We start from the raw sequence: 12,845 nt of genomic DNA on the forward strand, positions 1-12,845 counted from the left end.
TAAAAATCATACAAATTATGGAAAGGATCTGTTGATTACCTAATAGGTTTTGATCAACTTCATATGCCTTTTAATGATGCTTACCCATGAAATTCTTTTCTTTCTTTGTATGTGTGGCATATGCATGTGTGCTCTCTTGCACGTGTGTGTGTGTGTGTGTGTGTAAGCTGGAGGTCAATATTTGGATAGCTTTTTCTATTTCTCTCCTACTTATTTCTTGAGACAGGGCTTCTCTTCTTACTTCTTGAGACAAGGTCTCTCACTAAACCTGGGTCTTGCCATGTCAGCTAGGCTTGCTGGCCAGAAAGCTCCTTGAATCTGTATTTCTTTTCCTCTAGGGTTAAAGACATGTGCCACCATGATGGCTTTTAGGTAGATGTTGGAGACTTAAACACAGGTATGGACCTGTGTGTGCAGCAAGTGTATTACCCACGGTGGCATTTCCACAACCTGTAATTCTTATTTTTAAATTAAAAAAGTTCAACAAGTCATTCTGCTTAAGATGCCTTCATTGTCACCAAGAGTATCTTGTTTTACCATGTGGTGGCACCCCAAAGAAAGTGGGAGTAAGTGGAGGTTGGTGAGCCTGCCAGGTTCCCATTCAGGTCCGAAGAGTGAGACACTGAGCGTGCATGTCTTTCAACTGCTTGTATGCATTTATTCAAAGGTTTTAAAAATGGCCAGGAAGTTTGTTTTTCCATGTGGTGTGGTGGTGGTGGTGGTGGTGGTGGTGGTGGTGGTGGTGGTGGTGGTGTGTGTGTGTGTGTTTCAGGAAGGTTAATGACATTGAAACTCAGGCGACAGCAGGAAAGTGATGCTTTTTGGACAATCTATTTTCTGGGAGACAAATGTTCCCTTTATCAGAATCACCAGAAGAAACTTTCCCTTCTTTTTAGCAATAGGATCTTCCTACGTAGCTCAGGCTAGCCTCCAACTTGTTATCCTCCTGCCTCTGCCTCCTGAGTGCTGAGATTACAGGCGTGCGCTGCTCTGCCAGCTGCAGAAAGGAGATGTTTTCTATGTGAGTTCTTAGAACTTTAAAATATAATCCTTTATAGCAACGTAATAGGAGACCTATCTTTTCCACTTTAACATGAGTTTGGTAGAAAAACCTGGGCAGTGTATACAGCAATATGTATCACTCATATGAAAGATGGCCTGCAGCTAGAACCTTATGAAAAATATTAAAGGTGGGAAACGATATACTTTTATAAAAATGTGCATTAAGCAAAACAGAAAGCTATTGGAATAGTCCTCTTTCTACCACGTTTCATAACATCTTTTTGCTGTTCTGTGAACTATGTTCACCACACCAATGCTCTGCCCAAGACAACCGTCTCATTACATATAGACAGCTAGACTATGACGCCAAGAAGCTGATTTCAGTGTCTAAGGCCCCCACTGTGCTGTTTCAGAGGATGATTCCAATGCACTTGACAAGTCACACATTCATAACCTCATTCCTGTTCCTCAGTTTATTACTTGTTAATTGTTCTTTGTGCTCATGGACCGATCACCCTGCACCTTCGTGTTATCTATCAGTACAGTCTGAATACAGACAGGTTGTTTTTCAGCCCCTCTGCAATGGGAAATACAAATAATGATTTACCTACAGACCTTCTAGCAGTGCTCAGGATTTGCCTGAACTCTGGCGATTTTATGAGGGATCAGAAGGCATTGTGCAAAGTGGTGCTTCATCTCCTGGTGGGAAACAAATGAGTTCATCCCAGGAGGTCTGACCTCAGCCAGCCAGATTTGTAAATCCACTACTCAGCTCCCAGGGAGAAAAACCTTCCCCAGACATTGCTTGGAAGACTGGCAGCCAGAGCACAGGCAGGCAAATGAGTGTTAATCCACTGAGCCACAGTGTCTGGTTCCTACCCTGAACTACTTGAATTCATAAGGAGGCTTCAGATATGATGAATTACCTCAAATTGAAAACCGATGCACATTTTTTTTTTTTTTTTTTAAAGGGAAGCCCTTAATTTAAAATTACGTGATGACTCACCGCTCAGGTATCTATCCAGTATTTACTATGTGTTAGGCAATTTACTGGGCACTGGGAAGGATAAGCCAGAGCAGTCCCTGCTCTCAGTGAAATTATGTGTTCCCAGAGTCTCTTCTCTCTTATTTCTTAGAAAAATAGATAGTGAAAGTACCTTTGAAGTGTTTCCCGATTTGAGATACCACCTGAGAAATCTAATAATGAAAACAAACACCACTGTCTTAACAATATAGTATGCATACAGATTGACGGGTTTTATCTGTTTGACGCACACCTACACACATCTGGGAAGAGGGATTTTTGGCTGAGGAACAGCCTACATCACATTAGCCTCTGTCTACGTCTAGGGGGACATTTTCTTAGTTGGTAATTGATGTAGGAGGGCCCAGTCCATTGTGGGCAGGTGCCATCCCTAAAGATATGACAAAGGTAGCTGAGCAAGCCACGAGGAACAAGCCAGCAAGCAGTGCACCTCCATTTCCCGCCTGGAGTTCCTACCCCGGCTTCCCTTGATGATGGACTGTAACCTATTAGCCAAACAAACTCTCTCCTCCCAAGACGCTTTTGGTCGTGGTGTTTATCACTGAAGGAGAAGGTGAACTGGGACACTGTACACTGAAGGTTTTGATACGTCACCTTCTCCCTTCAGCCTATTACAGTACTTGGTATCTAAAACACTTAAAGCAATGCTTACCTAAGAAATGGAGGAAAATGACGGAGCATAATAAAATAAAAGCAGGCACAATGCTACACGCTCCAGAAGGGCAAAGCCTCACTCCAGATGCAAGCAATGAAGCAGATTTGCTTTTTGGCGTTCAACTCCACAGGTTCTAGGATCCTGATCCTCCTGGTGTTAGAGCAACTGTTCACCACTGTGGCCCAGGGAACTGAAAAAGCCCAGAACCCAGCAGGCAGGTGGAACATTCATTCCCCCTGCACTTTCCACAATGCTACGAGAGCAGCGTGTGCAATGCCGTTTGGGCCATTCTTGGTGGCTCCTTTTCCAGGGACCACAGTGTCAAATCTTGGAGCTGTTCCTACACCCTATCCTTGGTTGCACTGGGGTCCTACTTCCTTCCTCCCCTTATTTTGATCTTTTACATGAGATCCATGCCTCCCTGCCCTTCCAAACATGCCTCTCCACCATTGCTCTGACATGTACCTCCTATGCACGAAGTTGAGGAAGGCGTTCTTCATTCTGTGCTGCTGTGCTCTCTCTAACCTGACCCAGTTTGCCCTGCTTGGTCCGAGATCACTGGCGTTCTAACTCTGTCACTTCTTTCTAGGTGCCTTGCAAGTACCATGTCACAGCAAAGAATTAAGTGGCTTCCCACGTGCATCACACAGACATGTAAACATTGGCTAAGATATAGCAACTGCAAAAAGGCAACACATAAAATGCAAAAAGCAGTGTGCAGAGTGTGTGGGATGATTTCCTTAAAGTTTGTTTTCAGGTTTGTTTGTTTTATGTACGTAAGCATTTTCCCTCCATGCATGTAAGGCATGGAATCCTTAGGAACTGGAGTTAGGGATGGCTGTAAACTACCACGTGGGTGCTGGAACTGAACCTGGGTCCTCTGCAAGAGCTCTTGACTGTATCATTTGTTTTTAACAGTAAGGACTATGGACTAGTGAGAAGGCTGAGTGCGTAAGAGCACTTGCTGCCCCAGCCTGCTGACCTGAGTTCGATCCCTGGAACCCAGGTGGTGGACGGGCAGTACTGACTCTTGACAGTTGCCCTCTGACCTCCACATCCACGCCATGGCATGTGTGTGCACACACACTCAACAAATGAAGAAACGTAAAAAACAACAAAAACAAAAACCCAGTTAGAGTTTGCACACGGAGAAACATCCGTCAGCGATAGAAGAGCTCTCCGGACAAAGACACAAGCGGTAAGATAAAATTTAGATATAAACATAGATGGTCCCCTTTCTACGAGCTGTACTGTTCCCTGGAACTGAAAATCCACACACATGCGTCTACTTACTCCAACAACACTCTTCAACAAGTTATAGACTTATGGTTCCCTTTTCCATTCTCCAAGTATGACTTGATCTTCACTGCCCGGACCTTCTGCTTCAATCTTCTTCCTCACTCAATGACTCACCTCTACCAGATTAACTATTATTTTTATGAATACATCCTAACATGTCATGGAAGCCCCACTGCAGACAGCTTCATCACCTACGCATCTGTTTTGTGCTGTTATTCGGGGGCCTGTCCTTCACTTCTTATGTGTCAGCCTTTGGAGGGCAGGGCTGACTTGATCATTGTTCACGGGATACTATCTTGGCTTTGGCAACCCAAAGCGAATAGACACGGAGGTGGGGAGACCTCAGAAGGGTGTAAGATGCAGAGCCATGATGGTACTGCTGCAAAACCACACACCACCACAGGCTGTTCAAAGATCTCACAAGAAAAGGAACAAGTATCAGGGTTTGAGGATGAGGAATTAAAACATTTGCAATCAGGTCATCTTACAGAGAATTTCTGTCCCACAGCCAACTTCTGAGCACTCTCCCCAACGACTTCATCACCACCTCTCAACACAGACGGCCGGCCGGCCTTGCAGCTTCCCCCAAATCCCTGATCACCAATGCTCCTCTCTGCTGCTTGCGTCATCATGACTATTTTAAGCAGGTGCAAAATCATCACCTCCCCTCTTTCGTCTTCCACCTTAAATTACAGTGGATATTTGCAGAGTCAAGGTAAGCCACCTTGCTTTAAAGTATTTGCAGGTCAGTTGCCCTACATATTAGTCTGCTAAATATTTCATCCTAGTAGTTAGGGCATCGAAAAAAAAAAAAAACTTACAGAAACAAACAATAAGAGCCCTTTTGTAGCATGCATAGTTACTTCGTATCAGCTTAGCCCAACTTTCAAAAAGTCTTTAAAACAGAAATATGTATTAACATCAGAAGCTAAAGCAGATATAAAAGGCTTAATACACTAACTGCGAGATTCTATATGAATGAGCCGCAGCCCATCAGCAACCCACTGACCCAGGGTTTTTGTGAAGCAACTTTTCTGTCTTCTAACACTAAGGGAATCAGACAGCAATTTCTTTTGGCTAACATGTGTGTAAAGTGTGAGTGAGTTTACGTTTATGCTGTTCGGAGCTGTACGCAGAGTTAACGCAGAACAACAGTAATAGAGTACACAACGTTATCTTTTAACCTCACACCAATGAAGTGTTTCCACAGATACCTGATACAGAAAAGGGAAGAAGGAGATGAAGAACATAGTCACTTACGTCAAGAGAGCCTTCATTTATAACGATCATTCCCATGTTCTTCTTCAGAAGTCTACAGGAGTGTCCTAGGGACACACAAGAAAGAGGCACCGTTAGTTTTTCCGGAAAGAAGCGAAGCTGGAAAGCAATGGAATGATCAAACACCGGAAGAGGACTCTCACGGACAGGGAAGGGTATCGGCTGTTTTCCAGACCAATAGGAAGTTAAAAATGAAATATTCTTGTTGCCCATTAGGAGGGGTATGAGGGAAGGACATCATTTGTAGCCTCCTTGGTAAACAATAGGGAATAATTGCGTTTAGTGTCTCCACGCCCTGAAAGCAGCCAAGCATATGCATTGTATCCTCTGTGGTGGCCGATATGGAGAGTAAAGGCTGGCCCGTGGATATTTGCAGAGAAAGGTTCAGGAGGGTGGGTGGTTCTCTTGGACCTGCTGGCCCCCACTGTCTCCCTGTCCTGGATGGTCGTGGCATCCTTTTCTTGTCTTTCTTTCTCTTACTTTGTTGTTATTTCCTCCATGACAAAGGCACTTCTGTATTAAATCCATGTCTGCCTATTCTATTGGCTTGATACAGTTGATATAGTTGAAGAAACACAGGCAACTCACACTAACAAAAAAATTGAAGAAACACAGGCAACCCTACCTGGCTCATCTCACACTAACAAAAAACCATAACAGCGTCATTGACACTCATTGTCTCTGTAATCCCAGTGCCTTACTCAGCCATCATCAGAGAAGCCTCCTCCCTTAGCAGGTGGGAACCAATACAGAGACGCATGGCCAGACATTATGCAGAGGAGAGACCTTGGAACACTCAGCTCCAAATGGGATGCCTCCACTAAATCCCTTCGCTCAGGGCTCAGGGAACCCTGGGTAAGAGGAGGTAGAAAGAGTGTAAAAGCCAGAGGGGATGGAGGACACCAAGGAAACCAGGCCCTCTAAATCAACAGGATCTGTGTGTGCCGTGCGAACTCACAGAGACTGAGACAGCATGCACAGGGCCTATACCTGTCTGCACCAGATGGGGTCCTAGAGTTGAAAGGAGAGGTGGACACTGGCCCCCATCTTTAACCCAGAAACTAGCTCCAGGGGAAAAAAAACTTGCATAGTGTCATGTCAGGGATTAAGCATATTTTTTATGTTAATATATATATATATATATATATATATATATATATATATATATATTTCCTCTCTTTTTATCCTACAGGTCCTTTATGTATATATTATAGCTTCCAGTTTAGTGTTTTCATGGGTTTCCTGAGTGTGCGAAGGGGTGGGTCTCTGCTTCTCTATCTATTTTTTGTACCCTCTCTTGGGCCTTTTCCTTCTGTTTGTTTTGTCCTATTCCAATGTGTTAGTTTTTTCCTTTATCTTATTTTATTATCATCCTCAGAAGGCTGTTTGTTTTCTAATGAGAGACAGAAAGGGGCTGGATCCAGATGGGAGAGCAGGTAAGGAGGAACTGGGAGGAGTAGACGGAAGGGAAACTGTAATCAGGATATATCATGTGAGAAAAATTCTGTTTTCAATAAAAGGAAAGAAATTAAAAAAAAATTGGGAAATGAGCCCCCTCTCACCACTACCATTTGGTGGAAGCCACCATTACACCCCCCTGGATGAACGTGGCAGTGTTCTCACTGGCTACTCTGCTTCCATGTCACCCCTGTCACTCTGGCACACAGTCTGTGTCCGCAGGAAACGCATCACGCCTTTCCCTCTGGAGTAGCATCCCGTGTGCTCCCTGGGCACTAAGAGCAAACCCGGAGGCTCTTCAAGGCCCGGCGCTGCCATCCTGTCTGGCTCCTACACGCTCTCTCTGCAACAGACGACACCTGCTGCCTCGTCACCTACAGCAAACTCCGCCTCTCAGGTCTGTCCTCAAAGGTCGCCTTCTGCATGAGTCCTTCCTGATTTCCCTCTGTGTAGTGCCCTATCCCATACGACATTTTGTGTGTGCGTGTGTGTGTGTGTGTGTGTGTGTGTGTGTGTGTGTGTGTGTGTGGTGTGTGCGTGTGCACATGTATGCTCATGTAGGTGGGGCCAGAGGCTGAATCTGAGTGCTGTTCCTCAAGTGCTATCTACCTTCTTTTGTTGAGACGGAGTCCTTCACTGGTTTGGAGCTCACCCAGCAGGCCAGGCTGAGTCTGTGCCCGCCCACCTGTCACTGGGACTACAAACATACACTGGCTGTTTTATGTGGGTTCTTGTGGGGCAAGCACTGACACAGTCCTTTCCTTAGCCCCTTGACATTTTTTAAAAATAGTAATCATTGCTTTCTAAAATGCTCTGTGTAGTGATTATCTATATTGTTCTAGTATTAAGTAAAACTCAAGAGTCAGATATCGGGGTAAAATTCCGACTGATCAGAGAAGCAGCAGAGAAGCGACCAGTAACCTCCTTTCTCTCCTTCCTCAATCCAAAAGGGCCATGAATCTTTCTAAGCCCCTCCCTGCTACTTCCTGTGTATGTCTCTATACCCTGTGTCCTCCAAAACCTCTATGGCTAATTCCGGTCAGCTCGTAGTTAACTCCGCCCTTTGATTCAAGATAAACGTTATTGGCGGTCTCAGGAATGTCAGCGTGCGATCAAAATATCCCATAACAGCTTTGCACTTTTCTAATTAGTTGTCCGTTTCCCTGACTTCAGCTCCCAAGACAGATATTTGGTTTCTTCTGTCCCCTACCTTTTATTGCACTTAACTGGAACCTAGTACCGTAGTCACAATAGAGACACAATGGCCATTGCCTGGATGAATGAACCCTCTCTATCATTTTCTGGGAACAATCAGGGCCCAATAGCTTTACAGTTTAAATGTCACTTTTGTAAGAGAAAATGTATGGAACTAGAAATCAGACTCAGAAAAATAAATACTACAGAGGGTTTTCTCTTTTATGGCTTGAAAGTGTGTGTGTGTGTGTGTGTGTGTGTGTGTGTGTGTGTGTGTGTGTGTAGGTCATGAAACTAGAAAGGGGTCATAAGAAGCGAGGAAGTAGTCTTGAGAAGGGGGAAAGAGAGTAATGGACCCTTGTGATAAGAAAGTAGACTGGGCATACTATCTGGCGGAAGGAGGGAACCAGCGGAGGGGGCAGGTGGCACAGGAGGGCAGAGGAACAGCTGAGAAAAAAGGAAGGCATGTAAGTATGAGAAGCCACAATAAAACACATTGCTTGTATGCTAACCTAAAAATCAATAAATCAAATCTTTATTAATTACACAGGCCTTGTGATGGCTATTTCTGGTTGTCAAGTTGACTACATCTGGAATTAACCAAAACCCAAGCACTTGGGTACACCTTTGAGGGATTTTTTTTTCTTGATTAAATCATTTGAAGTGGGAAGATCCATGCTCAATATGGATCTTCTGAGGTAGATCTTCTGAGGTAGGAAGCTCCACCTTTAAACTTGGCCACACTGTCTGTTGGCAGCTTAGATGAAGGACATGGAGGAAGGCAGCTTCTGCAGGCTTGCTTTCGCCCTTGCTAGCACGTTCACTCCTTCACTGGCAGTAGAGCCTACTTCTTTGGGGTTCTGGGATGTACTGAAGATCAGCTGAAACATCCAGTTTTGTGGACTGAACAACTACTGGATTCTTGGAGTCTCCATTGGTAGACAGCCATTGTTGGACTAGCTGGACCACAGCCTGTAAGCCATTCTAATAAATTCCATATATTCTACATATCTAGAGGAACAAAACTTGTAGAATGAATATATATATATATATATATATAATGAATATATATTCATTATATCACACACACATATATATAAAATCAGAGAAGTGGCAGAGAAATATATATATATTCTACAAGTTCTGTTCCTCTAGAGAATCCTAACACAAATTTACTATACATTTATGGTATAGTTTTTATACTCCAAGGACAATTTAGGCTGACTGCTAAAACTTCTAAATGTACTATTCACTAAATGTACTTGAGATTAAGAGATGCTAGCAATGACCTTCTAAAACTGTGGTTCCATGCTATGTATAACATGAATGTTCAACTTTGGGCTATATTTGTTCAATATAGAAGTGAATCTATTTCTTACAGTGTTTGGGCTATCCATCCATGGTTACTGACCCTGGGAAAATAACAATTCTTCCTTTTCCATATTATTAGTATTACAGGTTTTGTTTATTTTTATTTTATTTTTTTTAAAGATTTATTTATTTATTATGTATACAGTATTCTGCCTACATGTGTCCCTGCAGGCAAAAAAGGGCACCAGATCTCATTACAGATGGTTGTGAGCCACCATGTGGTTGCTGGGAATTGAACTCAGGACCTCTGGAAGAGCAGTCGGTGCTCTTAACCACTGAGCCATCTCTCCAGCCCCAATATTACAGGTTTTGAACAACACCAAATACTTTCTTCTTTGTGAGACTTGTATAATAAATCACATTGAGTCTCTCCCATCTTCAAATGTATATGCTGAGGCCTTGACTCTTCCCCACTATGGCCTGCATATGGATAAGGGGCCTTTAAGGAGGTAATTAAAGTTAAATGAAGTTGTGGCCTGCTATGGTCTGAAAAGTCATGTATTGCCTCAAATTTCAGATTTCTACTTTCCAAAAAATGTGAGAAATCCAATTTTGTTATTTAAGCCACCTAGCCCATGATACTCTATTATAGCACCTTGAGAGGACTAACACAAAGACTTTGCAAGATTTGGGAACTGCCCGTAGGGTGAAAGCCCACTGAAAGCTAGGTGTTAGAAACACCTTCTGGCCATAGCAAGCAGATCTAGCACATAAACAGGTCATTGGTCCAATTCTAGACTCTTAAAGACAACTGAAGAGACGTTACATTCATGTGCCACTGATGAATCGAATGTCCAGCCAGCAAGATGCAGGGTCTGAGAGGGCATGTGTGGTCACATGAGCTAGTTTGGCTGGACACAAAACCCTGCAACTTTAAAGAGGGCATTGGGGCCATGAGTAAACAAAGAGGTGAGCCTAATCACATCACACGTTTAGAGTCTTGAAATATCAAGTCTTAAAATATCTTGTTGTGGATGAGGAGAGGTTGCCTCCTCCCGTGTTCTCTCTGATCCCAACTACACGCAGCGATCTCAGCTCTTGTGTCCCAGAAGAATTCACACTCGGGGACAGGTGTAGCAAGCAAGGTGTCAAGGCTTATTTCAGCAGGTGAGAAAGCAGAAGTAGAAAGCAAGTTTCTTCCCCAGAAGGGTGGCTCAGTTGAGTGGCTGAGGCTACAGTGTCTACTTTCCTTGCCGTCTGTCTGAGTTAAGTTCCCGGTGCTGTGATAAACACCTTGACCAACAGCAACTTGAGGGAGGAAAGGGTTTATTTCACCTTTCAGTTCTATACCACAGCCCATCATCTAAGAAAGTCAGGGCAGGAACCTGGAGGCAGGACCTGAAGCAGAAGCTGTGGAAGAACATTGCTTACAGGCTTGTTCCCCATGGCTTGCTCAGTCTGCTTTCCTACATCATTTAGGACCACGGGCCAGGGGTGGTGGCATCTCCAGTGGGCTAGGCTCTCCCACATCAATTATTCATCAAGAAAATGCCCTACAGCCTTGTCTACAGGCAAACTGATGGAGGCATCTTCTCAACCAACATTCCTCTGTAGTTAGAATTTTTTCTTTGGACCGCCAACCAGCTCCCAAATAAAGACAGAGACTTATGAATGCCCAGCTTAGGCTTGTCCCACTAGCTCTTTTAATTTAATTTAACCTGTCTTTATTCAACTAAATTTTGCCTCAGGGCTTTTTACCTTTCTTTCATTTAGTATGTCCTACTTTCCTGTTTTCTCTATGTCTGTCTGTCTGGCCTCTGGTGTCTCCCTGGCATCTCTCTTTTTTTCTTCTCTTCGAGCCTAAATTCTTCCTCCTACTTACTCTCTGCCTGGAAGTCCTGCCTATACCTCCTCCCTTGCTATTGGCCATTCAGCTTTAGCAATTGGGTGTCTTAGGCAGGCAAGGAAAAGCAGCAACACATCTTTACATAGTTAAACAAATATTCCACAACATTCTCGTTCCCAGATAACTCTAGCTTGTGTCAAGCTGACAAGAAACTAGCCAGAACACCACTGTTGGGACAGTCTGAGATAATCTTCTTTCTGGAATAGGAAGAGATTTTCTCAGAAGTTATCCTTTCACACATTTCAGTCTGTTAGAATTAAGCACATTATATATAAGAAGACACATAAAGTTGAGAAGTTCACTAAGGGAAAGGGCAGTGATGTCATGTACCTGCTCCAGGTTGGAGGGTGGGGCTTCTTGCAAGGGGGGCAGAGCCTACTGAGACTGGCTTTATTGTTTTTCCTACAGCTCTGTCCCCCCTCTTGAATCTGTTCAGATTAACTATCTCATGCTCAGATGAAAGCCATTGTCCTTACTGTCCCCAGCCTCACAGTTTTAACACATCTTTAATTTATCTTATTAAAACACTTTGGCCTGTTAGAGAGTATCAGGACTTAAAATTTAAGTGGGATGAATTACCAATATTAATGGCAGTTTCTTGCTTGTCCCCAGTAAGGATCCATATTTTGATGTCAGCTTTCATTAGTGTCTCTATGGTTTCGGGTACTTGGTCTTGTAATTTATCCTCAATGGCTGTAGCTCCAAGTAGCTGAAGATTCTGGGAAAAAAAAAGTGTTAAAAATTTGAAAAGGAAAACTACTTGACTGGGTAAGGACAAAAGCTGAAAAATGTTAAAATCAGAGACAAAGGTAACTCATGGACTTGGACATAAATCCTAACCATCCTGCTGTTTTCTTTCTTAAGGATCCTTGACTTTAATCCAATTATTTTGGCTGAGAATGAGACTTCCTGAAGCTGATTTACCTGAACTCTTTCTAAAGTAAGGTTCTGATTCATAAAATAAAAACAAACCTCAAATCTCTCCCCTACCCTATAATCAAGGGGCATTAAAAAGTAAGCTGAAAACGAGTAGGTGGTTACTGAAAACAAATCAGGGAGAAACCACCTTGACCTGTTTAAAAAGAGATTACATTTCATTTTGATGCAGTGTCAGGAAATGCACACATAACAAAACTAAACACAATGAGGTGGGAACAACAAACTGAGCGACAGCATGAGACTCTAAGCAAACAGTTTAGACTTGCATGCTGGAAGATGAGATCATCACAGGGCACTAGTGTATAGGGCACTATCTTTCACCTAAGACCGAATATAATCAATAGAGGCATACCTCATGCTTTGAGTTTGGTTCTGGAACCCCACAATTGTGGTGGTATGAAAGTAAATGGCCCCCAAAGGGAGTGGCACTGTTAGGAGGCGTGGTCTTGTTGGAGGAAGTGTGTCACTGTGAAGGCGGGCTTTGAGGTCTCATATATGCTCAAACAAGGCTCAGTGAGTCCATTCACTTCCTGTTGTCTGCAAGTCAAGATGTAGGACACTCGGCTACTCCTCATGCCAGCCTGCACACCACCATGTTGCACCATGATGATCATGGACGACACCTTTGAAAATGTAAGCCACCTCAATGAAATGTTCTTCCTTTATAAGAGTTGCTGTGGCTATGGTGTCTCTTCATAGCATCAGAAAGCCTAACTGAGATAACAACACAGCAAGAAGCCTAATGAAGCAAGTCACAT

General features: G+C 43.4%; 1 protein-coding gene across 1 annotated transcript in view; it reads right to left on the reverse strand.

Moving 5' to 3' along the window:
- Positions 1 to 12,845, reverse strand: part of Atp8a1 (ATPase phospholipid transporting 8A1) — a 196,666-nt gene that overhangs the window by 80,725 nt on the left and 103,096 nt on the right. The window contains exons 22-23 of the mRNA XM_059274745.1: positions 11,728 to 11,866; positions 5,262 to 5,326 (exon numbers count right to left, since the gene is read on the reverse strand). Of these exons, the coding sequence (XP_059130728.1) occupies positions 5,262 to 5,326; positions 11,728 to 11,866 (204 nt within the window). The remainder of the gene's footprint in view (positions 1 to 5,261; positions 5,327 to 11,727; positions 11,867 to 12,845) is intronic.

Source organism: Peromyscus eremicus, chromosome 10 (assembly GCF_949786415.1).
Source record: "Peromyscus eremicus chromosome 10, PerEre_H2_v1, whole genome shotgun sequence".
NCBI classification, from domain to species: Eukaryota; Metazoa; Chordata; class Mammalia; order Rodentia; family Cricetidae; genus Peromyscus; species Peromyscus eremicus.